The sequence below is a fragment of the Stylophora pistillata genome, chromosome 14, assembly GCF_964205215.1.
Source record: "Stylophora pistillata chromosome 14, jaStyPist1.2, whole genome shotgun sequence".
NCBI lineage: Eukaryota > Metazoa > Cnidaria > Anthozoa > Scleractinia > Pocilloporidae > Stylophora > Stylophora pistillata.
Genome location: NC_142532.1, coordinates 13,352,379 through 13,379,545, shown reverse-complemented (window position 1 = coordinate 13,379,545; position 27,167 = coordinate 13,352,379). Strand labels below are relative to the sequence as shown.

At 39.4% G+C, this 27,167-nt stretch overlaps 1 protein-coding gene and 1 pseudogene across 2 annotated transcripts; one reads left to right on the top strand and one right to left on the bottom strand.

Moving 5' to 3' along the window:
* Positions 1-3,870: 3,870 nt before the first annotated feature.
* LOC111346055 (uncharacterized) lies at positions 3,871-14,623 on the top strand. Of its 2 annotated transcripts, XM_022953348.2 has the most exons (12): positions 3,871-4,301; positions 4,593-4,875; positions 5,240-5,420; positions 5,822-5,863; positions 8,621-8,824; positions 9,250-9,366; positions 9,684-9,720; positions 10,951-11,221; positions 11,520-11,667; positions 12,556-12,836; positions 13,435-13,618; positions 13,919-14,623. In XM_022953348.2, exons 1-12 carry the CDS (start codon positions 3,875-3,877, stop codon positions 14,327-14,329), a joined length of 2,586 nt encoding a protein of 861 aa, XP_022809083.1. In that variant the 5' UTR covers positions 3,871-3,874; the 3' UTR covers positions 14,330-14,623. The 2 variants fall into 2 exon arrangements, with proteins under 2 accessions (XP_022809083.1, XP_022809084.1); XM_022953349.2 differs by lacking the exon at positions 5,822-5,863.
* Positions 14,624-23,405: 8,782 nt separating this feature from the next.
* On the bottom strand, positions 23,406-24,582 carry LOC148716629 (uncharacterized; annotated as a pseudogene).
* Positions 24,583-27,167: the final 2,585 nt, after the last annotated feature.

Sequence of the window (27,167 nt, the reverse complement as noted above, 5' to 3'; positions counted from 1 at the left end):
TTGACTAAGACTTCGTTCCCAGGAAAAAAAAAATATATTTAAGTTTTCTTGAGAAAGCTTTAATTATGTTGTATTGTTAATGGGTTTGTTATTCTTTGGTATTCAATTCCTCTGGGGAGGTCGAAGTATACTGTGAAATAAAAGCGTGTACAAATACAGCGAAGTTCACTCAAACAGACTTTGACGTCTTTTCTTTTCTTTGGTAAACACTTTGTTTTAATGAATCAACGAATGCAGCCGTCATAGGGAACATCGCTGAGGAACTTCTAGAGGAAGCCAAGTCGCTTTCTACAGTTTTTCCGTGTTTTCAAGCACTCTTAATTTCGCATCATAAAAACTAGAAGATAAATAAACCTCAAGAACCAACCTTTCGTGGGTTATAAGCTTCATTAGAATTGATTGCAAATCATATTCATAAGAACGAAACTCGTGTTAAAGCTCATGTCGACATTCTTTGTGCTTGAAACAAATTGTTTACCAAACAAAGAAAGGAAGTCAAAGTCTGTTTCAGTAAACTCCGCTACATTTCTACGCGCTTTTAATTTCGCAATGTACTTCGACTTCTTAGCATTTATATGATGTAAGTTTCATACGATTTCATTTCTGTCGGCGGAAATCACTTACATCACTCGGCGAATATCACTCTGGTTTCGCTGTTCGCGAACTGATCTTAATTTTTGTGATATCAACATGTTTTATTTCGTTTAACGTTCCATTATTGAGACGCTCCATCTAACATCTGAGTCCCTCTCCCTTTTCGCAGTCTACTACTACCTCTTAGCATGTATTTCATTTAAATATCATAGAGAGGCTACACATAACGTTTAAGTCAAATCGCCACCGATGTTGATTTCACTTTGATTGGTGGCGAGTTTTGTGGTGGCGAGTTTGTTGTGGTGGTGAATTGACCGGATATCCACGCAAACACAGTTTTGTCCAAAAACCCTCTCAGAAGGCGTCCACTGACATTCCTCAGAAAGTAGCAGCTGGAAAACAACGGTAAAGGTTTAGTTTTTAGCTACTTTGCCGTCATTCGTGAGGCTCCATAAAAACGAAGAATGACCAGCTAAATGTTATCGGTTATTTTTTGTCGCTGGGTAGTTTCAAAATATCTACCCTGTTCCTCAGGACTCATACTGGTGATCATGGACTAATCTAACCGTGGGCCGCTTCGTAATGAATTTAATTTACGTTTCAGCAATTGCATCGAGTCTATCTCAGACTTGTTCGGCAGATTATTCTCTGTAACCAATATTTACGGAACCCGTACATTCGTGAATAAAAGCAGTGAATCGTCGACCTAATAGAAATAGGTTTTATAACTTGCATGTTGTGGAAGATAAAATACACCGCAATCGGTCAAATCATTCTTTCCATTCATACTTTAGTAACCATGTTCGACCCACCTAATCCAGACCAATATATTTCAAGTTCGGAGACACTACAAATGTCTGATAAAAGTTATTCAATGCAATGCGGCTGTGTCTTGGCGACGCCAATTGACCACTTAACGAGGGCTCGACCGTTCCTTGGTGTGAGGCATTAAGAAAGCATTGCTAGGAGTATAGCCAGACCTGTGGGAAAACCGGTAAATAAAAATACAACTAAAATGATCTCGTTTTCATTTTTAAACTGAGGGCACTTAAGCTCTCGGGAAAATCCTGAAGACGATATTCACTTTTAAAATCCATTGCTGATCAGGCTTAACAGTATAGAGAAAAAAATGAACATCTCATCATCTCTTTACAATTCCTTTCTTTGTGGATAAAAATCGAACTTTTTCTCACAGCAAAAGCTAACCGGTGCGATTGCCACATTTGAAAAAAACATCTTGTCCCAAAGTTTAAAAAGAGCGGAGCATTTTATAATTTGAATAAAAAAAAATTATGCCTTCCATATCCACTACATTTGCAAAGTGAGCAGGGTAAAAATATCATATCTTGAGGTAACAAGTCATCAAGGTTTTAATGTTTGCAAAGCAGCGAGGGAAAGTGTGTTCTTTTAGAATTCCGGATGTGCTTTTACAGCAAGTGATCAATATTTCAAATCAAACTCGCGTTACGCACTCGATTGATTTTGAAATCACGCGAACGATTTCATTCAGACCAAAGTACACTTCACCCAGTTCGACTACCATTAGTTAACACTACAATGATTATTGGTTGAGTATCAGTAAGTCCCTTTATTTTCAAATCATCCTCCTGAGCATCAAGTGGAACAGGGTACTCATAAATACGTGTGATGCGGCATGTTCCTATTTTGCGTGTGAATATGTATCAGTGATCTTTAGGACTTCCTTCTAACGTCCTTATGACCTCAGTCTGTTATTGTTTAAAGCTACAAAATTTTACTATATCAGTTGTACTTCTAACATTGGATCGCATAGAAAATATTCACAGGAGTCCTAAAGGATGCAAATCGAATGTAGATTACCTAAATAGCTTCATCCGATCCCACAAACACGGCTATTTGGAACTAAAGCGAAAAAAAAAAGGTTGAAATTGCCTAGCATGAGCGACTGCGTGAGCAGCTTGGAATTCAAAACAATTCTGAAGCATTCTCAAACATGATCTAAAACCACTAAAAACGTGCTCCGAACAAAACGAGAGCAATAATTGGTTCTTAAAAATACACTTTGACAAGAACCGAGTTACGAAACTGACATTTCTTCATATCATGATTGTATTCAATTTGCGATGAACTAAGAAAGCTTAATGTGGAAATAATTCCAAAATAATTTAGCAAAATGAGAACTAAAAGGAGTTCGATTAAGGGTTTTTGCTTGTTTTCTCACTACTTTGATTTTGCAATTTGATGGTTTATTTGAGATATGCAGTAGATCATTATTTCTGTATCATTCCGTTTAATCTTTTGTCTTGACATCTTCAAGAATTTGCATGTGTAACTTCTCTCTCCCTAGGCATTACAAACTAGTTCTCAGCTGATCAAAAACTGCTTGCAATAGTTATGAGATGTTTATAAGAAAGTGGGTTATCAGCTAGGCCACCTTTCTCAGTTGACAAAGATTTCGTTCCCAGAAAAAAAAATCATCTATTATGTAAGCTTTATTGAGAAACCTTTCATCATGTTGTATAGTTAATGGGTTTGTTTTTCTGTGGTGTACAATACCTCTGGGGAGGTCGAAGTATATTGCGAAATTAAAAGCGTCTAAAAATAGAGTGAGGTTTATTTGAACAGATTTTGGCGATCCTAGATGCGAACATAGTTACAATGCTTAGCTGTTTGCCTACATTTCTGTTGGTTTTTTAAATGGACCTTTCAGTGTCACCACGCGCATACAAAAGGCGAGTTCAGCTTCCCTGTAATCAGTTCTTCGTAAGTTTTTGAGTTGACTTGGTGAACTTTCGTCCTTTCGAAAATAAAAACCTGTGACACGAGCAAGGCCGACAAGTGAGTACCTTTGTAACTTTGTTTTCCTTAGTCTAGTTTTTCAGTTCTGGGGGAAAGCAGACAAACAGATATTCCCTTGCATTGCCGTATTCTCAATTGATTTAAGATTTAAAAGCCAAAATTGTATCAGACGCAAGTGAACGCCCACCATTTAGATAAGAACAATGGGTTGTTAAACAGCCACTAAAATTCTTGTAATTTTGTACCGAAACTTTTATACTGGTTTATTTGTATCGTTCATTGCCATTTTAATCTTGTTATTGGCGTTAAAGCCCAGTTTTTATACATGATTTTTTGATTATGTATTTCGCGACATTTTACTAGATTGATGGAACGTCGTTGTTTTATTGTTTCGGTTTATGATTGATTGATCGATTGCGATTTGCTTTCAAAACTAAATATTCGTGCAAACAGTCATTTTACCTTTTTCTGTTTTTGTGGTCATACTAAACAGTTCTGCGCCATGTCGCTTTCCATTGGAGTAGATGTGGGTGAAACAAATACTACTGCTGTTATCCTAAAAGAAAAGGAGGTGCTTTGCTCGTCTGAAGTTCCAACCAGGCAAGATGTCACATCTGGCGTCATTGAGGCCATTGAATTAGTGCTGAGGCAGCTTCCAGAAGAACATGCGCACAATCGTGGTGAGAATTTTGAAAAAGTCAGCATCGGCGCCACCCTGTTTGAGAATGCTGTCAAACAAGGAAAAAACCTCTCAAAGGTAGCTCTGTTCAGGCTGTGTTACCCTGCAACTGTCGCAATTCCACCGCCATGCGTACCTGCCTTACATAAGTTCTTTTACCTTAATGGAGGATGTGAGACTGACGGTACTACTATAACACATGTTGATGAAGATCAATTAACGCAGAAAACGAAAGAAGTGTACATTGAAGGTAGGTGATATGCCACATGTAAAAGTAAGAACATTATGTGGGCTTACGGATGTAAGTCGTCGTTATATAAACGTAAGAAACGTTTAAAGTCATCTTATGCAAGTGTTACAAAACAACAAGAACGAGTATTGTAAAGCATTCTTATAAAAACAATCTGAATATTACGTCTGAGTGGTCATAGACTAGTTACTTACTCGTTTTGTTTTTCCAAGTTTTTACTTATGGAGACATCACCCATTCATGCTTTTTCAAGTGTACATGTCAGATGAAATACAAGTTTTCGATCCTTAGGAATAACGCATATAGCCATTGTTGGAGTCTACTCTCCTAAGTATACCGATCAAGAAGACCGTGCGAATAGAGTTATCTCGTCTACAAGTCCAGAGATGAAAATAACACTTTCTCACAAAGTGTGTGACGAGGAAGACTTCCTAAAACGCGAGCATCTATCTATCATGAACGAGAGCCTGAGGCCACTTTGTGAACACACAGTGGAAACATTGTCTACAGCCTTGATGGAGCTTGGCTTGAAGTGCCCTTTTTATTTCACAAGGGGTGATGGCAAATTGATAAGGTGTGATATTTTTCATATCCTCCACCTTTATTCTAACATAAGTAAAGTTGTCCTGCTTCTCTTTATATATTATATTTTGGTATATTAATGTTGTTTGGTATGCAAGAAAGTCCAATCGCGAATGGGACGATCAAAACTCGTCTGAATCTATAGGCATTTTCCAAACCTTTCCTGCGTGTGTTGCGCTTACAGGCCTTAGCCAGTAACTTGGATGGGGCTCAACGTCCTTAATGTGTTAGCTTGCCTTTGCGGGTATTAAAGGTTCAGTTCGCTGCAGTCTTCTTTGACAAAGAAAATGCAGTTTACGGGCCAGGTGGTTATTGTAAAATATCCAAACTCAATCGTTTTTCTTTGTGTCTCTCAGTTTCGAGGATACACGACGCTTCCCAGTGCTGACCTTAACATCAGGCCTAACAAATAGCATGCGAGGTGCAGCTTTTCTAACAGGAGTGCAGAATGGTATCGTGATCGTGATTGACATTGGAGGAACAAACATGCATGTAGGGTCAATAAAAGATGGATTCCCGAAACACTTATCAGGAAAGGTAATATTTTTTTTGTATTTTGTATGGCCTCTTTCATTTGTAATTGCCATCATGATCACTCCTTAATATAACTCTATTGCCATCAGGGACCATGCTAATATTATCAATCAACCGATGGACCTTTCTCGCGTACAGACATTGGCACCTGTTTGGCTCCCATTTATATTCAAGCTTAAGGAGGAAGTTCGGCATTTCAGTAATATAAAGTTGCAGGTCTCTATGAGTGTTTAGAAGACTCAGAACCGTTGTCCAACGGAGAGGTTGTTGTTGTCACGGTTAAAAAAAAAGTCTTTAAACAAGGAAACACGTACATACGAGGTTAAATTGATAAAACTCCAAAGCTATAATCTATCCATCTTTCTTTCAATAATCCTGTTAACCTCACAATGACTGGTGTTCAGACTGTAAAGCTTGGAGGAGGATCAATTGTGCAAGAATCAAAAGTAAGTAAAATATAGATATGTAGAGGATATTAAATGGCTGAGCAGAGATGCGAATCTTTTTTTGAGCGTCGAAAAAAACAATTCTTGAATAAGGATCGCTACCGAGTGGAATATTTTACAACGCGAGAATAGAGTTAAATTTCATCCTCCAAGCGGCCAATTAAATTTCTATTTGTCACATGAACACCAATAAAATATCAAACCATCTTATTTAATTTTTTTTATTCCTGACTAGAGTAAAGTGTCACACTGTAAATGGGAAGAAATACACGTCATTTAAAGCGTGAACAGAACAAAACCGTACAAATTCCTCTCTCGCACAAAGAAATTTTAAACGGGCTATCCTAAAATAAAAGCTAAAAGGACTCTTGATTTCGAGAAAAATGGAGCTATAAGTAACTCTACCGTGAAATTTAAGCATAAAAAAATACATAACGTATAGAAATTTTTGGAATAATGTTGAGGTCGCACATGACATATCACTTCCTTTTTTTCTTATATTAAGTAATAAGCTTTGACCTTTTTTCTTAGACTGTAGTGAGACTACTTTAGTAAGTAAGTAAGTAGAATTTATTGGAGAGGGTGACATTTGACAGTAACTAAACTGATAACCTTATGGCCCTCGAAGTAAATACAAGAGAAAATTAATCAAAAACTGACCTACAATCTAGCAAACATAATTTATACAAAAAGGATATAAAACTACTAGATATTAATAAAAGACTGAGTAATAAATTGATTTTTAAAAATTGATTTATAGAGTGATCCTTTAAAATGTTTTACGCTAGGACTACCTTTAAGATCTACATTTAGCTTGTTCCATTCTTGGATTGCTCTTACGTTGAACGTCCGGCCACCTTCCTTACATCTCTTGTAGCGAGGACAACTTAAATTTAGATTACAGAATCTGGTTTTTTTATTATGGATGTCAGAGTTTTTGATTAGTAAGGCATTTATATATTCTGGACATTACCATGTACGATTTACATATGACTCGGCATAGAAAGGAATCCAGAAGGCGCCGTTTTTTCGGCATTTAAAATAATTCTAGCCGCACGTTTATGAAGACGAAAAAGCATCTGAAGATTTTCCTTCTTACAAGAGGTCCATATCGAACTGCTATAAAGGAACACAGGTTTCATAATCGTGGAGTAATAAATTTCACGTTGATTCCGTTTTAGATAAGGACTTATATGACGAAGGAGACCTATCCGTTTCACAAGTTTTTTGCTCAACTCCTCTATCTGACGATCAAAAGCAACGTCTTTATCTAATGTTATGCCAGGAAGCTTGAAATCGGTGACATTCTCAACGGAATTTCCATTCAAATTAACATCAATTGAAAGAGAGGCAACTTTGTTTCATAGGCGCCTCCCTGATACTAGCATGGACTTGGTTTTTTGATTATTTATGAACATCTGATTCTGTGTCGACCATTCAGCTAGGCGTTTAAGATCCTGATTTAGGGCGTGGTTGATGGCTGAGATGTTTTCCCAACTAGCGCTTTTTGATAAGGTCGTATCGTCAGCATAAATGTCCAGTGTAGGGTTCCGTATGTTCAAAGGCATATCATTTATAAACACAAGGAAAAGAATGGGTCCTGAAATTGTTCCTTGAGGAACACCTTGGAGTAACTATTGACTAGAGGAGCAGCAATCATTTACACAAACATACTGGTTCCTTCCTGTAAGATCTGACCTAAACCATTTAACTGTAAGGTCTTTGGCTCCATAAATTGACAGTTTCTTCACTTTGATAAAAGCGCCGCCGTGGAACTCGCGATTTAGCTGGTAATCATAAGAAAAATAATCTTTTCACTTAAGAACAACTCATGTTAAATTTCGCGTAAAAGCTCAACCGAAATTTTATGAGTGTTTTTATGAGAGCACTACTTATCGTTCCAATACTACTCCATTTTAGTATGTTAGGGCAACAAAATGCGCAAAATATGCGTTGGTAATACTCGGTCACGGTGGAAGACGAAAAAAAAACTCGTAAGGAAAGCGGAAAGAGGAAAACGGAACGACGAAATGGCGACAATAAACGATCCAAAAGTTATCTTTTTACGTTCTTTAGACCAGGCTATTTGAGCAATAGACTTTTGAGTGAAACAGATTGTATTGTCTGTCGTAAAGAACGCTTTAATGGTTTCATGTGTATTTTTTTCATTCTTGGGGCGGCGTTATGCGATCGATACGAATGTCAGATAATGCCTTAGGATGTATTTTGAAGACTAAAAGCCGACAAGAACGGAAAAGGCATTGGGAAACTCGCACAACATCCCTGCGTATTCTTTGCTAGAGCCTATAACCTCTAACGTCTGCAAGTGGTCTTGCACTGATAATGAGGGGCCTTTATTATTAGTGCCAGTCCCTGTGCAGCCCTCCCTTGCTCACTCCCTACGCACAGAGCTAATCATCCCATGAAGAAGGTCAAATATACTAACAGCAGAAGCTAACGACGACTTTCTGGAAAGGTCTAAGCATTTTTCTTGCGCAACTCGTTATTTTTCCAAGAGAGGCTATAATTGAAAAGGCTTAATATGCAAATAATTTCATTTCTTTCTACATACATTCTGAGGTGAGAAAGCGCAAAATTCCTTGCTAATTTCAGTAGAGAAGTGGGGTATTTAAACGCTTTCCCATCGTTTTCTGAGATTGGTTATTCATATCTTAAATTCATTTGAAAAGGCTTGTCAGGAAATTGAATCGGTGCGTTATACATTTACACAGCAACTTGATCAAATTTTTTTTCTAGGAAGGAAAAACCGTTAGCCAAACGTTGACAACCAAAGCACTCGTGTTTGGTGGAAAAGCCACTACAGCGACCGACATTGCTGTTGCGTCTGGTTTCAGTGATATTGGTGATAAGGAAAAAATGAAACACCTTTCACAAAAATTTCAAGAAGGAGAATTGGAGGATGTCAAGAAAAAAATTCAAGCAGCAATTGATCAAGCTAAAGTATGTTTCGAATTGATAAAATGAATAAAATAAAAAACTCAAAAGTTTTATAAAGTTGTTTGGACTTCTCAGCATGCCTATAGTTCTTATTGCTTTGAACCGGTCATGGCTGCTGTTCTCGTTTGGAGTTTCAGTGTATCTATTTGCCCGAATTAAATTGAATAGCTTGCACAATGCTAATGAGGGAACGATACCCAGCTTAATTTTGTCCTTGCTATTTTCAACAATTTGTGGGGCAGTGACGCTGGAAAGAATGTTCTATTTAAATTCTGAACTAAACGAACAACGAAATCGATCTTATATTGCAAGCAAGGTGTATCAATCAAGACATTTGAAGATGCATATGCTGTTCATATAAGTAATTGGCAAAGAAAGGACCGTTGATTGTCATACACTCTTGTTGCCTTATTTTATCTCCCGAACAGCCAAGTGATGAAGCCCAACCGGTCATCGTTGTAGGTGGAGGCGCAAATCTTTTGAACCCAGATAATCCAATTCAATTTAAAGGAGCCTCTAAAGTCATCATTCCTCGACATTTCCAGGTAATTTTAGCTTAATTCCAGTGAGAGTGATTGACACTCTTGAGTCTGATAGCTAATTGGCAAATAAGAGTGGAGTAATTTAACGCCGTCAATGCTTGGGATCAGTCATAATTCACAGCTCACATTAAAGATGGCTTCCTATCTCACGGTTGGTGAATTAGTGCACGCCCTCTTCGAGGTTGGTTACCGAAGCCAAATGGGTCATTTAGTAACTGTAGTACATTTACCTAATCTAAAGAACGGTCATCAGCCACAGAATGCAAATTTATATCGACCTCAAAGATTGTTCTCTTTAAAGATGCTTTGGCTGATTGCAGGTTGCAAATGCAGTCGGTGCTGCTGTTGCTGTATTGGGTAAGTGAAACGGAATAGTTGTCATGAAAAACAAAATTCCTCAAATAAAGGCGTGAAAGCCGAGTCAGCTACACTCAGACGAGATGTCCAGCCCAAAGCTGACGAAGAAACTTTTACACTTAAATCCTAATCCAGTGGCGGATCCAGGGGGAGGGTCCGGGGGTCCGGAGCCCCCCTATCAGACCTGACGCTTACAACTTTGAGACTGAAGTTCTTACATCGACAGGATCGTATATCAATTTTTAACAGGCTGATTTTTTAATTGAATCCAAGTAAACACTAAGCGGCCAAGGCATTATAACGTGCAACCGCGACTGGTGAGAGGGGTGTGGGGGATGTGGGAGAGAGGTAATCTGCCTCAAAAGAGTCCAACAGTCCTTTCTGAACCAAAGTTTGGACCCTCCCAATCAAAAATTCCTAGATCCGCCCATGTGCTCGATCTCTTGAATCTTCACTTGAACTCCGTAATATTTTTAATTACCTTTAGGAAAATCTCAGCAAAAAAGGGGGTGGGTAGCTTTGGTAGTTGACGGCTGTTTATTTTTTGTTGACGGTTTAATGTTACATTATACGCCTTTGACAGGATGGGTGTTAACCCGGTTAGAACCCCCATCCAAAGTTGAAGACTTTTCAATGTGGTTGAACATTCAAGCGCACCCTTGAAGTAGATTTGATTCGTTTTTCGCTGTTTTCAAGAGAAGATATTTTTCCTTTCATTTTATCCGGTAGGTCGATGGAGTGACTCACGATCCTTCCCCGTTTTCATTTCGCTCTATGGGTCTCACGACAGGCATGCCGTTTCAATTGTACTAGAGAACTAAAGACGTTGACTTTGAATGCCTTCAGAATGATAAACATTGTTCCCCATCTCTTTGAATTGTTGAGTTGCATCGAAAATCCGATTTAATTGGTGTTTTCTTTCTCTTGTGTTTTTTTGCTTCTGGTTGGGATTTACAACGATATTGAGCAGATTTCAGACAGTTTCCCAAGTGAAAACAAAAACAGGGGTGTCACTGACTTCAATCCTCTCATAGCTTTTCATAGCAGGAGGTTTGTAAGGTTACTTTAAGATCATTTTAACTATACAAGGCTATTTGATGTACGGATTAAAACTATCCGTCAGGATCTACCGGAACTAAAGAAAACTTCCAAAAAAAAAAGGTCAAGTTCCGCGACTTTCTTTTTGATACCCTCAAAAATAAAAGTACTTTCTTTCTTTCTTTAAAACAGAACAATATACCAGAGAGCCCTCACCTCTTCAAAAAGCATCTATATTGTTACAACTCGCCAAATCAGACGTTGAAGAAACAATCCTGCAAACTGAGCCGTTCATAGACCCAGTAACTGGAGACTGGATCTTGAAAAAATACGATATTGAATGTATCACTCTTGGAGCCGGGATTATGGCGTGCGGTGGAGGAGGCAATACAAACATTGGGAAATTGAGAGCCATGGCATCTTTGGAAAGGAATGGGGAGATTCGCGTTGTTCACCCTGGCAAGTGAGTGGAAATTAACAATATACCAATGTCAGGAGCACGGAAAGTTTGAGAAGGGTTTTATTAGTGTGAATTCCCCTGATAAACTTACTGATTATGTGTAAATGACATATTTTCAATGGCTGTGATGCATTTATTACAATGAGATAACTCTTTAGATCACAGATCTTGATTAAATAATTGTAGTAGATGTTATTGATGGTAATGATGAGGATGTAGGTGAGACTTTACACCCGTTTACAATCAACAATAACGACGAAATCGACGACGACAAAAAAAAAACTCCCCTTATTCTTTTCAGATTAGGCACAGAACCCGAACTGACTGGTCCCGTTGCAGTGGTAGCTCTAATGGGAAACCCAATGATGGTCTGCGAGAGACTAATCAGTGGCCTGGAGAGCGCATCAGCGCTGAAGAAAATGGAGGAAGGCCATTGCCCCGAAGATGAGGTAGAGGCAATGGAGGGTAGTAGTCAGCTATCTAACATATTTCCTGATAGGTAGTCTCGAGGATACAGTCGGTGTGATGTATCAGAAACATAGTGAAACGTTTCATTGACGACGCCTTTAAGTGTGTCATTTTAGAAGATCAAGGTAATCGTTTAGCAAAAATGAAGCCAATCGATTCTGTTGGACAAGAAAATTTGGTTTTACCTACTGAGTTGATAACGTATATTGCCACCATTAAAAGTCCCAGCGTTAACTCTTCGTCAGAGGAGGAACTGTTGGTTTTGCGTTGTTTATGTGCAGAAAATGGAATGGGTAAAGAGAAAAGCAAGAATAAATTAGTAGAATGAAACGCGTTCGTTAGAGTAATTTGAATTTTTTAAGAATCATTGATTCAACTGCGTGATTGTGAGGGCGAATTGTGAGAGTAAGTGGAACAAGATCAGAATTTTCCTTCTGAGATGTTACGCTCGCTTGAACGACAGAAACAGGATAGCCACTTTTTTCTAAAAACTTGGTCATTGTCTCGGCGTCACTCCAAAAACGACGAATTAAAGGGAGGAAAAGGTATGGAATTCTTGGCACGTGATACAAACAAAGATGACAACAGTTACAACAAGTAACTAGGTGAGTCTGTAGATTTGTAGTGCGCGCTGGTGCTTAAACCATTGCCCGCAATTAAAAATTTGACATTTAAAAAAGGCAATGAAAGTTTCCAAAGATTAACTTGACATTTTACTTTTTGTATTCTGGATATGGGGTCTCCCAGACTGACTAGTGGGAGTTACTCTTACAACAATAATAGCACTCTTCTCGCGAACTGAAAAAAATGGAGCGCCAGTATACTCTTCGGTTCCAGTGTAATGGAATGTGTGTTGTTTTCATCGACAGCCATCGTCTCGTACTGAACCTGTAGCCCTCCTGTGTATTGAAATGGGTGGCATAAGCACTACAGAACCTTTGGCCGTTGCTGGAGATAAAAAAATCCGCATTGTAGACGCAGACGGTATGGGGCGGGCCAATCCTGTACTGGAGATGTTCCTACCCTATGTTTATGGCAGCCCAACATCCTTCTCAGCTATTGGGGATGAAAAAGGTAACACCCAATCGTTTTGTGCCAATTGCCCTAAAGAAATGGAGGAGCATTATAGAAAGGCAATTGGGGAGATGGGGTAAGTCCATTGCCTTTCCATCATTTTTTTTTTCTGTTAACCGATCGTCTTTCTTTGCTTGCACACAGATTTTATTTTTGTAGATTAGTAATCATAGTAAATTAGTATCACAGCTTTTAATAGAAGGCTTATTGTTATTCGCAAAAACGTTTACCAGAAAATCTGCACTAAATCATTAACAACACAAGTGTTCTTGTTTTTTTGACATCATTAGTTATGATTTCTCTTTTACAAGTAGGTGGGGGAGAGGAGAGGAGCTTGCACTCTCGTTGCCATTCCTCCCTCCAATCCTTCTCTCCCTTCTCGAAATCCTTCTAGATCCACTCGATAGTCTTTTTAAGTCAAGCCTTGGCCAAAAAAGCCTTAGCTAGATCCTTCTCCACCTCGAAAGCCTTTCTTCACAAAAATAAATGCATCGAGAATGGTATCAACTTGTGGATTCTCGAAGATAACATGCTACAGCTGTACTAGTATCAGTTTGATCTACTACAAAAACCTGCAATCAGGCCGCCAACACTGCGTCTAAACTGAATTCTTCGGCAAAAACCAATTGATCTACTATCTATCACTATCTGATTTTTCTTTTTTTTTTTTTCAGAGAAATGGCTGGTATTGCGTTTACTATAAACTGGACGTTCGTGAGTGAAGCTACATGTCCCTTATATTCTCTCAGTCGTCTAAGGAAATTGGGCAACACTGTACTTGAAGCAAGAAAAAAGAAACAAGATCCTGTGGAAAGCATCATTGAACACGAGAATGGCAAAATTATATTCCAAGGAGAGGTTTGAAAATTTATCTTTACACGGTTATAAAATTATCATTATTATTGTTATTATTATCATTATTAATTATCTTTCTCGTGGTGACTATTGCTCCCCTACTTTACAACCTTTTCAACTAGTGTTTCTTCGGTTTGAAATTCAGTGATTCTGTTTTTTTTTTCAAGTCAGTTTTCCAAATTTTCCTCGTCGAGAACTTTGAAATGTTGGTGAAGCTAACCCTTATCTGTAATTTAGTCCATTCTATCATGAAAAAGTCATGGTTTCTAGGATAGGAACTGATTTTCACAATATCTGTTTCAGATTGTCGAGGTTACAAACGGCGGCGGAGGCGGTTTTTGTGAAGGAACCATAATAATTGAGGGGTCGAGGCCCGAAGCTGACTTAAACGAAAAGCTTTACATTGCAGTCAAAAATGAAAACTACTTGGCCTACGTTTGTGACGTCAAGGGTGACAAAACATATCTTGCCGCTGTTCCCGATCTGATTTCTTTGGTAAAGGAGGACGGCAGCGCCATCACAACAGAAATGGTGCAAAAAGATCTACATGTTTCTGTTATCGCCATGCCCTGCAACCCACTGTGGAAAACCAAAAAAGGAAAGAAAGCTGGAGGCCCGGCGGCTTTTGGCTGCCATGACGACGTAAAGCCCGACAAACCATTAGGAAAGTATAAGTGGTATCCTCCGATTCCTCAAATAAAAACAGACCACTGATCGATCGGTTCCTGTTTTTTTTAGGGGGGGGAGAGCAAAAGATACATTTTTTTTACATGAAGCTGCGTGCTTGTAACCAAGAATGATTAACATTTTAATACAATCTGATCAAACAAATATTGACATCTGATAATTTTTTGAGGTACAATGTAAGAGTGCCGTAGCTAGTGTCTAAAAAAAACTGCATTCTGCACCATTAATGTTTGAGAGAGAATAGTTCGGATATTTTTTCAAATAATCTTCGAGAAATGACATACTCTCGTACAATGTAACACTTTTAATAATAAAAATAGTGTTTACAGACTTCATTGCCTATTAGTTGTCAGAATGTCGCATGCATGGATGTCATCTACATCATCCACACCTCTCAACTCTACAAATCCCGTTGATCTCGTGGCATTATCTGGAGTTTTTGAGGTAGATTGCCCAAAATAGAGGTGTGGGCCGAAGTTCCCTTCTCTTCTTTTTTTTTTTAAAAATCATTCTTTCCTTTTTAACTCAAGCAAATGTGCTGTCGATAGTTGTTTACTAAAACATGACGATCTTGATTTCAAACTCAGTAACTATCATTTGTTGCTGAAACTCTATCGACTTTGGTTAATTTTTGGTCTGCGTTTTAGTTGATACATCTGGAAGAATAAGAAGGTTGCAGACGAATAACATTTTGCATCTTCCTCATTTTTATTACAGATTCTAGATTTATTCTTTCAACATTGGTGCCTCTTCCTCAATCTGATCCTTTCCCCCGACCCTTCAATGACAACATGCACCGAAGGGACGATCCAGAAGATCCTCTCTAAAAGGAGAGGTATAGCCAACGTAATTTATGTCACAGATACGTATTCTTGTCCTGTCATCTTTTAAAGTTTTTGACGAGGAATTCTTAGGATTTTTTCTTCTAACTACAGCAAGTACAAATGAATAAAGGCTGATAGTTTCGAAAGAAACTCTTTGGGGCTGCGTCGGTGGGAGTAACGAAATAATTTGGATATATCAACAAAGTTGAAATGGTAAATTAGCCACCGTAACGATTACAAAGGCTGACGTTTCGAGCGTTAGCCTTTCGTCGGAGCGAATAGAGGAATTGTGGGTTGTGTGTGCTTTTAAAGGCAGAAAATGGAGCTACGTGATTGGTGGGAACATGGCAAGGAGAAAAACACGATTAAATTAGTGGAATGAAAAGCGTTCGTTGATCCCTGTGGGATTTAGACTGCCGGTTTGAAAGATGAGCTTTTGTTCAAGATTTTTACGGCTTTCCGTGCTACCTAAGTGTAAGGAAAGACCGCAGATTGCCATATGTTGCTTAGAATGATTAGGTAAACTAAAATGTCTAGCGACTGGTTTCAGCAAGCTTACAGCAAGTACAGTCTATTGTCTAACACTGAACGGTGATCCAAAGCTTTATGGGTATCAAAAATGTATGTACATACCAGCCATCGATTATGTAAATGTACGAGTAATGCCCTTATAAGGCCATTGGGTCTCACACTGAACGGTGATCCAAAGCTTTATGGGTATCAAACATGTATGTACATACCAGCCATCGATTATGTAAATGTACGAGTAATGCCCTTATAAGGCCATTGGGTCTCTTCGTTTTTGGGTTCTGCGTTATGCTATTTGGACAGCAACGTGTCTGCAATTAAATGCACAGGGTAAAAAAGAGCGAATTAATGGTATTTCTTCATATTTAGTCGGACTCGCCATCGGCCTGTGGCTTTCACCACAGAGTTTAAACAGGTTTAAACAGGTTTAAAGATGTAGCGTAACCAGTCCAGCATATATATTAGCACCTCACTGGCATAATTTGTTTAAGCCTGCGTACCCGGCCAAAGGGGGAGGATAGAGAAAAGTGGGCTGGACAGAGCGTGAGCAATAGGGTCGACAGGATCGAACAACGACAGTACTTGTTTGATAGGACGTGCATACATGCATAAAAACATACATACATACTTTTATTGGAGCTCCCAAGCTCAGTTTTTCAGTTACCAAGCCTACATTAAATTATTGTAATATTATGGTAACATTAGTAACAACAACAACAACAACAACAGAAACTTTATTTTTTTCACCCCAAAGTATTTTTTCGTGAGGATGGACAAAAGGTGTCCATCCTCACGAAAAAATAAGGGAGAAACATAGGCTTATACCGCGATGACGGATTAGCAGCCCTAAATGGGAATCCCCAAGAAATTGAGAAGATCAAGAAGGAGCTGTGCAAAATCTTCCGTACGAACGATTTAAAGATCACAGTGGAGGCCAACACGACTATGGTTAACATTCTAGATGTCACGCTTGACCTCCGAGACGGTAAACATTATCCATTTACGAAAGAAGCGAACATCCCACTCTATGTGCACAAAAACTCCAACCATCCACCGTCAATCCTGAGAAACATCCCTGAATCCGTAAACAAGAGGCTGTCAGAGATTTCGTCCGACAAAGAATGCCTCGATGATGCCAAGCACGTGTACCAAGAAGCCCTTAATAAAAGCGGCTACCGTTACAAACTAACGTATAACGTGTCAATCAGCCGGACATCAAGCCCGCGGAGAAAACAAACGAAGGAACATTCAATGGCACAACCCGCCGTATAGCAGAAACGTTGAAACAAATGTTGGAAAATGCTTTCTTTCTCTAATCGACCATCACTTCCCCAAATCTGATCCGCTACATAAAATTTTCAATCGGAACACTGTTAAATTAAACTAAGGCTGCGTGAATAACGTTAAATCGATCATCTCCAGCCACAACAAAGCCGAAATAAGAGAATCCACAGTCGCTGAAGGAAATAACAAAAACCGTAACTACCGTACACCGGACACGTGCCTCATGGATGATAGCTGCAGCGTGGAGAACATAATATACCAAGCCGAAGTAACCACACAAACAACAAGGAAAACGTATATCGGACTTTTTGATACTCCATTCAAATTAAGATATCGAAACCTCATTTCCTCATTCCGTAATGAACGTTATAGAAACGCAACTGAGCTCAGTAAGCATATTTGGAACCTGAAAGACCGAAACATTGAGTACAACATTAAATGGCGCAAAGTAAAACGGGCAAGATCTTACTCAAACGTCCCCAGGAATTGTAATTTGTGTTTGTGGGAGAAGTATTTTATTTTTTGTAAGCCCGAAATGTCAACCTTAAACAACCGAAATGAATTAGCATCATCCTGTAGACACTCTAGGAAATTTCTGCTAAAAATGTCATCACATTATTAGCGCGCGCCTCACGTAGCGCGCGCCACACGTTTTTTCTAAACTTTGAATGTAACGGTTTTTTTCAAATAACTTTGAATGTAACCGTTTCTCAGGCAGTTGCCTGATGATTGCTCCTGATGGAGCATGAAACTCTGAGTAGCAATTAAATGTCTTGGACCAAATAACCCAATTCGTTGCTGATAATATCTACTGCTCTAGTCCAACTATTGAGCACTGTTATCAGGAAGATCATTTCACCATTACTCTGAGTTTCACGCAGCTTGTGCTGCGATCGTCAGACGGTTTATTATCGATGGAAAATATACCGTGCTATAAAGTCAATTTATAAATAGAAATTATAGTTAAAATGATAGGAAGCAATTAAGAAGACAAAAGGACTGTTTCAAGTGGTTTCGCAAGTAGAACTTGCTTTCATGGCGGCACTTGGAAATTAGTTCTGATCGTTTGCTTAATGAAGTGGATTTGTCCTTGGTGATAATGAGGAATTTTTCGGCAAGGCAGAGGTTGCATGTTCTTGAATTTCCTTTGTAAGATGTGGCTTTGTGGATTTTCGACCAATGGATGGAGTAGGGAGTGTTGGTGCTCTTAAGTTCCCAAATATATTTGGATAGCTCGGTGCTGTTAGCGTAGGCTTTCTTTCGGAATGAGAGGGAATGCTGCGTGTATCTTTGTTTAAGAGAATTTTCTGTTAGGCCAATGTAGTTTTTCCCCGTTTGGTCTTTGTTTGTGGTGACTTTAGCCTTGTAAATTAAGGAGGAAGCGAAGCAGTTTTTTCTGTAAGGGACAGGCTTGTTTTACTCTGCAGTTGCACTTGCGGTCTTGGCTGGTTGAGGGGGGGGGGGGGGGGAGGTTCAGGATTTTCTGATTGTGCCTCCTTATAATAGAATCCATGTTGTCCATACAACTGTAGCTGACTTTGGTGGTGTTTTTGTTAAAATGTTTTGTGGTATTTGTGAGAGATGGGGAAGTGCTTCTGAACAAGTGTAAGGAAAGTTTTACGACGTTAGTTTGGACGTTTTTGCTGAAGGGGGGATTGAACCAGATTATCTGTCTTCTTATTTTTTTTGAGCGGTCACGGGAACTAGGGGGTGAAGGTGTGGCTGGCTTGAAGTAGAAGAGATGGATGTTATATCCGCTTGATATAACATGATATAGATCTTTTTGCACCATTTCTCGTTGCAGGAGAGGTCACAGATACGCCAGTTAATAGACTGTGGAAGGTGCTCGACGATGGAAGGGGGATGGTTGGACTTAACATGGACATAGAGGGGATCGTTGTTGGGTTTTCTGTAAGGGAAGTATGTTCCTTTCGTTAGGTTTAGTGAGACGTCGAGGAAGTTGACTGTTTTTAGGTTGGTGTTTATGGAGATTGAAAGGCCGTATTGTTTGCAATGGGCTGATGTTGTTTTCCTAAAGCGGTCCGCCTCCGAGACTGATGCGTTCTTGTGAGATAAAAAAGGAGCTACGTCAGGAAATCGTAAGTTATCTCTTCCCTTTTCCCCTTATCAGTAAAGATCTAGCATTCCGTTTAGCCATTCTCACTTTCGCCAAAACTAGGTTTTGTAGCCACATAAACTTCATCGGTCGTTTCCTTCATTCTAAAGTTATTCCCAATGGTTTCCGCTCCAATTTTCATGCATCTTCATTCACCAAACAACACCATCACCAAATTAAGTGCGCCCACAATTCTTTTCCACGTAACATCATGAGAATTACCATTAGAGCTATGTGCCAAAAACGTAATCATCTCACCGAACAGATCCTATATTGCCGCTCTGAACTTTCCAAAATCTGTCCAGCAGTTTTATTACAATCTATCCAAAAATTCAGGAGACCAATTCGAAACTTTTCAATCATTTGAACCAAATTAAGGCCCAAAAACTTGACCAACTTATCGGTCCCCAAATCGCTAACCACTCATCACCAGAAAACCTCAAAACTGTAGTTACCATTCCAGAAAACCTCTCACTTTCTGATCCAGAAAAATCCGCCCTTAGTAAGGGCTTAAATTTCGTTCCCATTTATAAAACAACGGACGAATTCTCAATACGTCTTTCCGGAATTCAACGAGAGACTGGGGCGGAACTTAACTCGCGAAGCACCCTGGGGCTGTTTTTGGAGACGCGAGTCAAAGTGATAAAGAAAAACATGGGGAAATTCTCTTGCTGTGTGCCTCGTTGCACAAATAACTGGCGTAATTCCCCAGATTTGAAGTTCCATTCACTTCCTCAAGATCCTAAAGTGCTCTCTAAGTATGTCAAGTTGATACGAAACCTTAATCTTAAAATACACTCGTCGAGTACAAAAGTATGCGGGAAAAATTTTCCGCAAGGCAAAAGGATGAGTCGTACACAACTCCCATCGATTTTTCCATGGTCTAAAGCTAAATCAAAACGTCGTGAACTAGTTATGCACGACGTACCGTCCAAAAGAAAAAGACGAAAACCCTCTCCGACCAAAAGTGTTTGTATTGAACTCCACAATGTCGAGCAGTCCAGCGAAACCCTTCGAAAGGAGATTGAACAGCAAAGAAACCCGAAAGATGTGACTGTCCCAGAAGATATTATTGAGATTGATGGAATAGAAGACAAAACTGATCAAGTACATCGTTCGGAGAAGGAAGAGAACAATGTGGAAACCCTGAAGGATCTTAAGGCAAAACTCGAGTCACTTGAAAAAGATTTGGAAGAATGTAAACAACAACTTTGTTCAGCGAATAAAGAACTAGATCAACTAAGCAATTAGCTAGTAGTGTCGTTGCATGTACATTCTTCAGTTTCAGTGACTGATTTGTCTCATCAGAAAAGGAAACTAGCGTGGTTCTCTTTCTTCCTCGTCATTTTGTGCATTGTTAATTGCAATATAAGAAGATATATGGCTTGGTCAAAATCTAACGATCTTGACCATGATCGAGATAATCGGGTGATCAAGATAACACGTATTTAGTATAAATGGTAAAATGGAAAATCTCTATCTTTGTGGTTGACTACTTGTGACGTAAAACGATAGGCGTTGTACCGTTCATTGTCTTTTTTCCTTTCAATGCGATGCGGCTGTGTTCTGGGGACGCCAGTTGACCACGTAACGAAGCCTCGATCTGTTCCCAGGAATAATGCATTAAGAAAGCATTGCTAGATATAAGAGAAGTACAGCCAGACATTTTGTAAAACCAGTAGACAAAAATACAACTATGAACAATGGCGCCTAGGTTCCCAGGAGAATCCTTAAGGCGACATACACTTCTAAAATCCACTACTAATCCGAATACGGCCATGGGAGGGAGGGGACATCCGTCCGCCTCTATGTTGACAGAAGAGAATTTCTTATCTATAATGAGACTGCTGTTGACAGTGGGTCTGGATATGAACCAATTTCGAAAAGCCCAATGTCTGAATATGATGCAAACGGATCTGAAATCAAAACTTTGTTTCAACAACGTATTTTACCTTTTTCTGTTTTACCCACATCCGACAGCGGATGTGGGTGAAACAAATACTACGGCTGTTATCCTAAAAGGAAAGGTGCTTTGCTCACCTAAAGTTCCAACCACGCAAGATGTCACATCTAGCATCATTGAGGCTATTGAATTAGTGCTAAGGCAGCTTCCAGAAGAACTTGTGCACAATCGTGGTGAGAATATTGAAAGGGTCAGCATCGGCACAACCCAGATCGAGAATGCTGTCAAACAAGGAAAAGACCTTTCATCTTTCAAAGGTGGCTCTTTTCATGCTGTGTTACCCTGCAACTGTCGCCATTCCACCACCATGCGTGCATGTCTTACATAAGTTATTTTGCCTCGATGGAGGATGTGAGACTGACAGCAGTACTAAAACACATGTTTATGAGGATCAATTAACGCAGAAAACGAAAGAAGTGTACATTCAAGGTATGTCAAACGCGATGAGCAAAAGTAAGAACATTATGTGGGCTTAATGATGTAAAATCATCGTTATGTAAACCTAAGAAACGTTTAAAATCATCTCATGCAAGTGTTACAAAACAACAAAAAGGAGTACTGTAAAGCATTCTTATAAAACCAATCTGAATATTACGTCTGACTGGTCATAGACTAACTACTTACTCGTTTTGTTTCTCCAATTTTTTAGCTATGGAGACATCACCAAGCTCATTTATGCTCTTTCAATTGTACATTTCAGATAAAATACAATATTTCGATCCTTAGGATTAACGCATATGGCCGTTGTTGGAGTCTACTCTACTAAGTATAACGACTGAGAAGACCATGCGAATAGTATTATCTCGTCTACAAACCCAGAGATGAAAATAATACTTTATGCCTCTTTCTCGGTTGCCTATAACCAAGTGTTTTACACTGTGCATAGCTAGGGGTGAGCTCGGTTTGCTGGGAGAATTAAATGGACAATTAACCTTTATTTGCCGTAATTTGGCCACTCAGTTGAGTGGCCGTTTATTTTTTAATACCAAATCAAGTAACAGTAAAATCGGAATTAGAAACCTAATCCCAGCAAAGGTGAGGGCAAACACCCATCGAATGAGAACTCGAGTACCTATGAGAATAACTTGGATATATCAACAAAGTTAAAGTGGTAAATTGGCCACCGTAACGATTACAAAAGCTGACGTTTCGAGCGTTAGCCCTTCGCTCGAAACGTCAGCTTTTGTAATCGTTACGGTGGCCAATTTACCACTTCAACTTTGTTGATATATCCAAGTTATTTCGTTACTCCCACCGACGCAGCCCCAAACAGTTTCTTTCAAAACTATCAGCCTTTATTCATTTGTACCTATGAGAATGTTCGAAAACAATGGGTGGGTTAATAGGGTGGGAAAATGTTTGCCCTGCACCGAAGCTTAACTAAAAGAGGCCCGAAATCACATATTTGGATGTTTAAGTATTTGCCATTATAAGTCCCGGATGTAATAACTCATCCGGGATAATGTTAAACGCGGAGCAGGCTGCATAAATTAGTTTATTCCTTTTGGTAGTAAATGTCATTTATGGTCTCTTGCCTATAACCAACTGTTTTACACTGTGCAGAGCTAGGGGTGAGCTCGGTTTGCTGGGAGAATTAAACGGACAACCTTTATTTGCCGTAATTTGGCCACTCAGTTGAGTGGCCGTTTATTTTTTAATACCAAATCAAGTTACAGTAAAACCGGAAATAGAAACCTAATCCCAGCAAAGGTGAGGGCAAACACACCAAAGCCCTGATCGACCCGCGAGACAGGGCCGCCCCACCCGAAGCCCAAGCAATGCACAGTGCCTGAACAAAAACTCCTGTAAGAACACAACGCGATTAAACTGGCAAGTAAACCAGCCCAGTGCCCCTTGACGGGATTGATAGACTGAAAGCTAGTCTCCACTGCCATTTTAATACTAATGAAATTATGATCATGCTTGTGAAACTGTTGGCCCTTGCTCAACCGCCCCTCAAGCAGGTCATCTTAGAAAGAATTGACAAACCGTTAATTGAATCACTGTATGAACCTAACCTACTGGCAGGCAAGAGAAGTGGATCGGAGTTACTACCAAATAATTCTATCCGAAAGGCCCAACTGCTGGCCCCTGCTCAGCAGCCAGTCCTAAATTAGAGCGGCTTATGATTACACATATAATTTATGCTCAGAACATGTACCATTTTAGGAACCAGTTGGCCCCTGCGCAACTGGTGCTAAGTAGGCCCTACCTAATATGTAAATCTAAGAGGTGGTTCATACTCTAATATTCCATATTCACTGTAATGCGAAGACAAACATAACACAGATACCAGTGGCCCCTGCACACCAGATCTGTACCATGTTTTGGAAAGTCTACTACGTCTATGTGGTATCCCTCTTGCAAGCATAGGCAAACGGTACTGACTTAAGCATGGAAGGCTAACAGAGACCCCATTGTGGAGGTTCGTATATATCGCAGAAATGCATTAGATTTCCAGCGTCCAAAATCCCTGATCTGTGTGTCCGACATACCTTTCGCAGCTTCCCAGGAAGCAGCGTCGATCCTAAATCTATGAGTCTTTTAGTGCGAATTATCCAGGTCACAAAACTGAAGGTCTTCCTTTAATGCTATCACAAAGAAACATCGAGATATTGGGGAGGCATCTGGCCAACAGAAAAGAGGTCCTGGAAATTGTCCACGAATAGTTATATACTCTGACAGAAGACTGCCCCGATCAGTAATTTCACCAACCCTAAGGGCCGCAAAGAAAGCAACTGCATACATTGCCTGAGCAAATTAGTCTCTCACGGTAAAGGAAAATATCTACTGGGTTTGCAGAGTCACAATGCTTGTAGTTCCTTAACACAATCTTTAATGCAGTGATAGTACCCTCCCTGGTTTTTATGAAGGTAATTGGACTGATATTGATGATATTTTGACAAGGTTGACTGGCCCGATTAGTAATTTCACCAACCCTAAGGACCGCAAAGAAAGCAACTGCATACATTGCCTGAGTTAATTTTTTGCTATACAGGGATGATTTTGTGTTTTCGCATTCCAAGATGGATGATATTTTCAAGTATGGGTAAAGTAATGGGTAACCAAGTGTCCCTCGAAGGGTTCATTTTATTGTAATCCCGCAATGCGAGTTTGATCATTTCAGATTTAGTGGGGTCAGGCAGAGAAGCCAAACGATGGGGAAAACTTAATGCTGAAATGTAACTAACTACTATAGAGGCTGCATATGCTTTTTCAGCTAAAAAGGCGATTAAAAAGGCTAAAGTATGTTCGGAAAAAGGAAAAACTGGAATTTGGAGCCCCAGGTGATCCCTTAAAAATTGTTGCAAAATCTGCCAGGGGCGACGGTACACAAACCTAGATGTTACACCCAGACTAGCTTCTAATAACTTGGCTAGCCTATCTCCCAGTTCTCGGGTAGAAGGTATGATGGCAGCGGGGTTGGTTTTGGGTCCATGCTCTGTGACGCTGTTCGGAATTTGTCGACCTGTGAACGAGATAAGTTATCAACCAGCACATTCTCAGTTCCTTGAATATGACGCGCCCTAAAGAAGATATTGTTTATCAGGCAAATCAGAACCATTGTGCGCAATAACACCAGCATCTTGGCGTCCTTCGTTGTTTGCTTATTAATAACATGAACCACCCTTTCGTTGTCAGTGAAAAAGAGGACCCTCTTGTGTCTCAGTTCATAAAGACCATGTGCCGAGGGCTACGACAATTGGAAAAAATTCAAGAAAACAAATATTATATGCCTTTCATGGGTCTGGCCAGGCACCATAAGCCCAATGCTTGCCAAAAACAATTCCATACCCTTTAGACTGTGCAGAATCGATGAAAAATTGCAAGTTATGAGAGGTTGACCAGGCTTCTTCTAAGAAAAAATACTTTCCGTTGAAGGATTCTAAGAAGTTGGAGGATTCTAAGAAGTTGGGGATAAAATTCACAAAAAAAGGCAAAAGCCCATTTGGCTTGGATTCTTCCTCTCTTCTTCTCTTCCTTCGCGCTCCGGAAAAGAAAACGCAGCCTACGGCTGCGTCTAATTATTTTATTTTAGTTAAATGTTAATTCAACCAGAGCTTGCTGACAGTGTCATTCAGGAGATCTTGTAGAGCACATATCTAGATTTGTACCTTGTCAAGACGCTACAATTTTTTTAGTGAAATCATGATACATCCTAAGCTTGCTCTCAGTGTCATTCACGACAGCTTAGAAAGCATTGCTAGATATGCAGACGCAGATACATTGCAGCGAATTTTAAACAGAGGAGATTTGTACCTTCAAGACGCCGATAATCCGCTATCGGACTACGAAACGTGTGACATAGTTGAAAAGAGAAACGAGATATTTAAAGCCGTTGTCGAATATACAAAAGCGGTAGTCGAACGTGAACTTTCAGACGGGAAGGATGACCATGAATGCAGTAGATAGACGCCATTACATTGTGGACAATCCAAAAGTATCTGTATTGGAGATTGAAAGTATTTTGGATATCATTTCGTACGCCGACGAGGATTCTTTAAGGAGAATGATGCGTCACGCTTGCGCTTATATCAAACCGCATAATTTCGATAAAGTGGTTAGAGATTCTAAGGAAACGTTTCCAAACAAGCAATTTTCGAAGGACGACACATTTCAATTACACAGAAACGAAATCATGAAATCTATTTATAATTACGTGGAGCACATATTTGACAGTCACAATTGGGATAAAGAGGTTGAACTTTCAGACTAAATATCATTTGAGGCTTCACACGGCATGGAAACGGAGCGAGAGCGAAACGAGCGTTTAGAAAAGGAGAAGAAAGAACAGGAGTATGAAGATCTTCTCTGGGAAACTACATAAAGATAAACCGTACGAGGTGTTTAATCCAACGCAGTCGCACGAAGAATCAGTAGCATTTTGGACATTAAGAGTGCGAACCTATAAAGAACATTTAAAACAATTTGAAAACCAAAATCAAGATGGAAGTGAGAATAATTTACCGAGAGAATTTTATTTAACATTACCGAGTAACGATGCCAGTAAAAGTATCATCCAGAAAATTCAAACCGCTCGTGGAAAAATCGAGTCTTAGTGTGCCCACGCGAAAAATAGGAGAATCAAATAGCGAGTTACAAAATTATTTGGAGACACTTCAAGATTCCGACGTGCTATTATCCACCAGTTGCCTCACTCTTTCTCCTACGGAGAGACAAGTGATGATAAAACATTCAGTCACCTATGGTGACATCAAATTTTATAAGTTGGATACACCGTTTGACGTGTTAGAAGCACTTTTAAAACAAGAATATCTTCATTTCACTTATCACCGTGCAGCCCATTTACGAGAGTATTCTTCCAATGGTGAAAAAGCTCAATTTGATACAATCGTCGATCGTCAGAGAGGTACCATCGAAATAGATACGATAAATATCGATCGCAATTAAATGACAGATTTTTCAATTAGACGACAAGTGTATATTGAATTAGCTAAAGGATTGTGCGAAGTTTCCGGATGGACGCGAAAAACTCAGGTGACGGGTACAGGAGTAAGCGGGCAATCAATAGTCACCCATAACGTCACGCGACCTGGACCTAATATGGACGTACGAGAAATTGGAACTCAATGCACGTTTGATAGAAGTTACGACACGGTTGCCTTGTTAGATGAAACCTACGACATACCGTTTGTAGATCGAAATAATCCTGTGACGCATCGATTTTTAATGAGTGATATAGCGTGGACATTTTTACACGTAAATCGCTCTTCTGACCACGTGGCTTCCAAGAATCGAGCTTATAGAAGTTTGTACGTATATTCATCACTGATCGACCCCGTTCTCATGGGAGATCAAACCGCGGATTTGTTGCGTCAAGTACCGTTGGAAGAAGTGGTTAAAGGCACTTATTACTTTCATCCGAGTCAAATTCAGTATATCGAATTGCGGAACAATCACTTTCAAGTCGTGGAAACGCAAATCAGTGAAACTTTGACAAACGAATTAGTAGATATTTCAAAAGAAGGAGCGAGTATTTTAACATCGCATTTTAAAAAAGTCAAGTAGTCACGTAGTGTAAATGCAATTAGCAAATAATTTCATCTATTCAAAAATGTATGTGTGTGTGTGTGGTTTCTTTTGGCAACTCCGAAAACAATACTAATGATCTTCGATTCAAATAAAAAT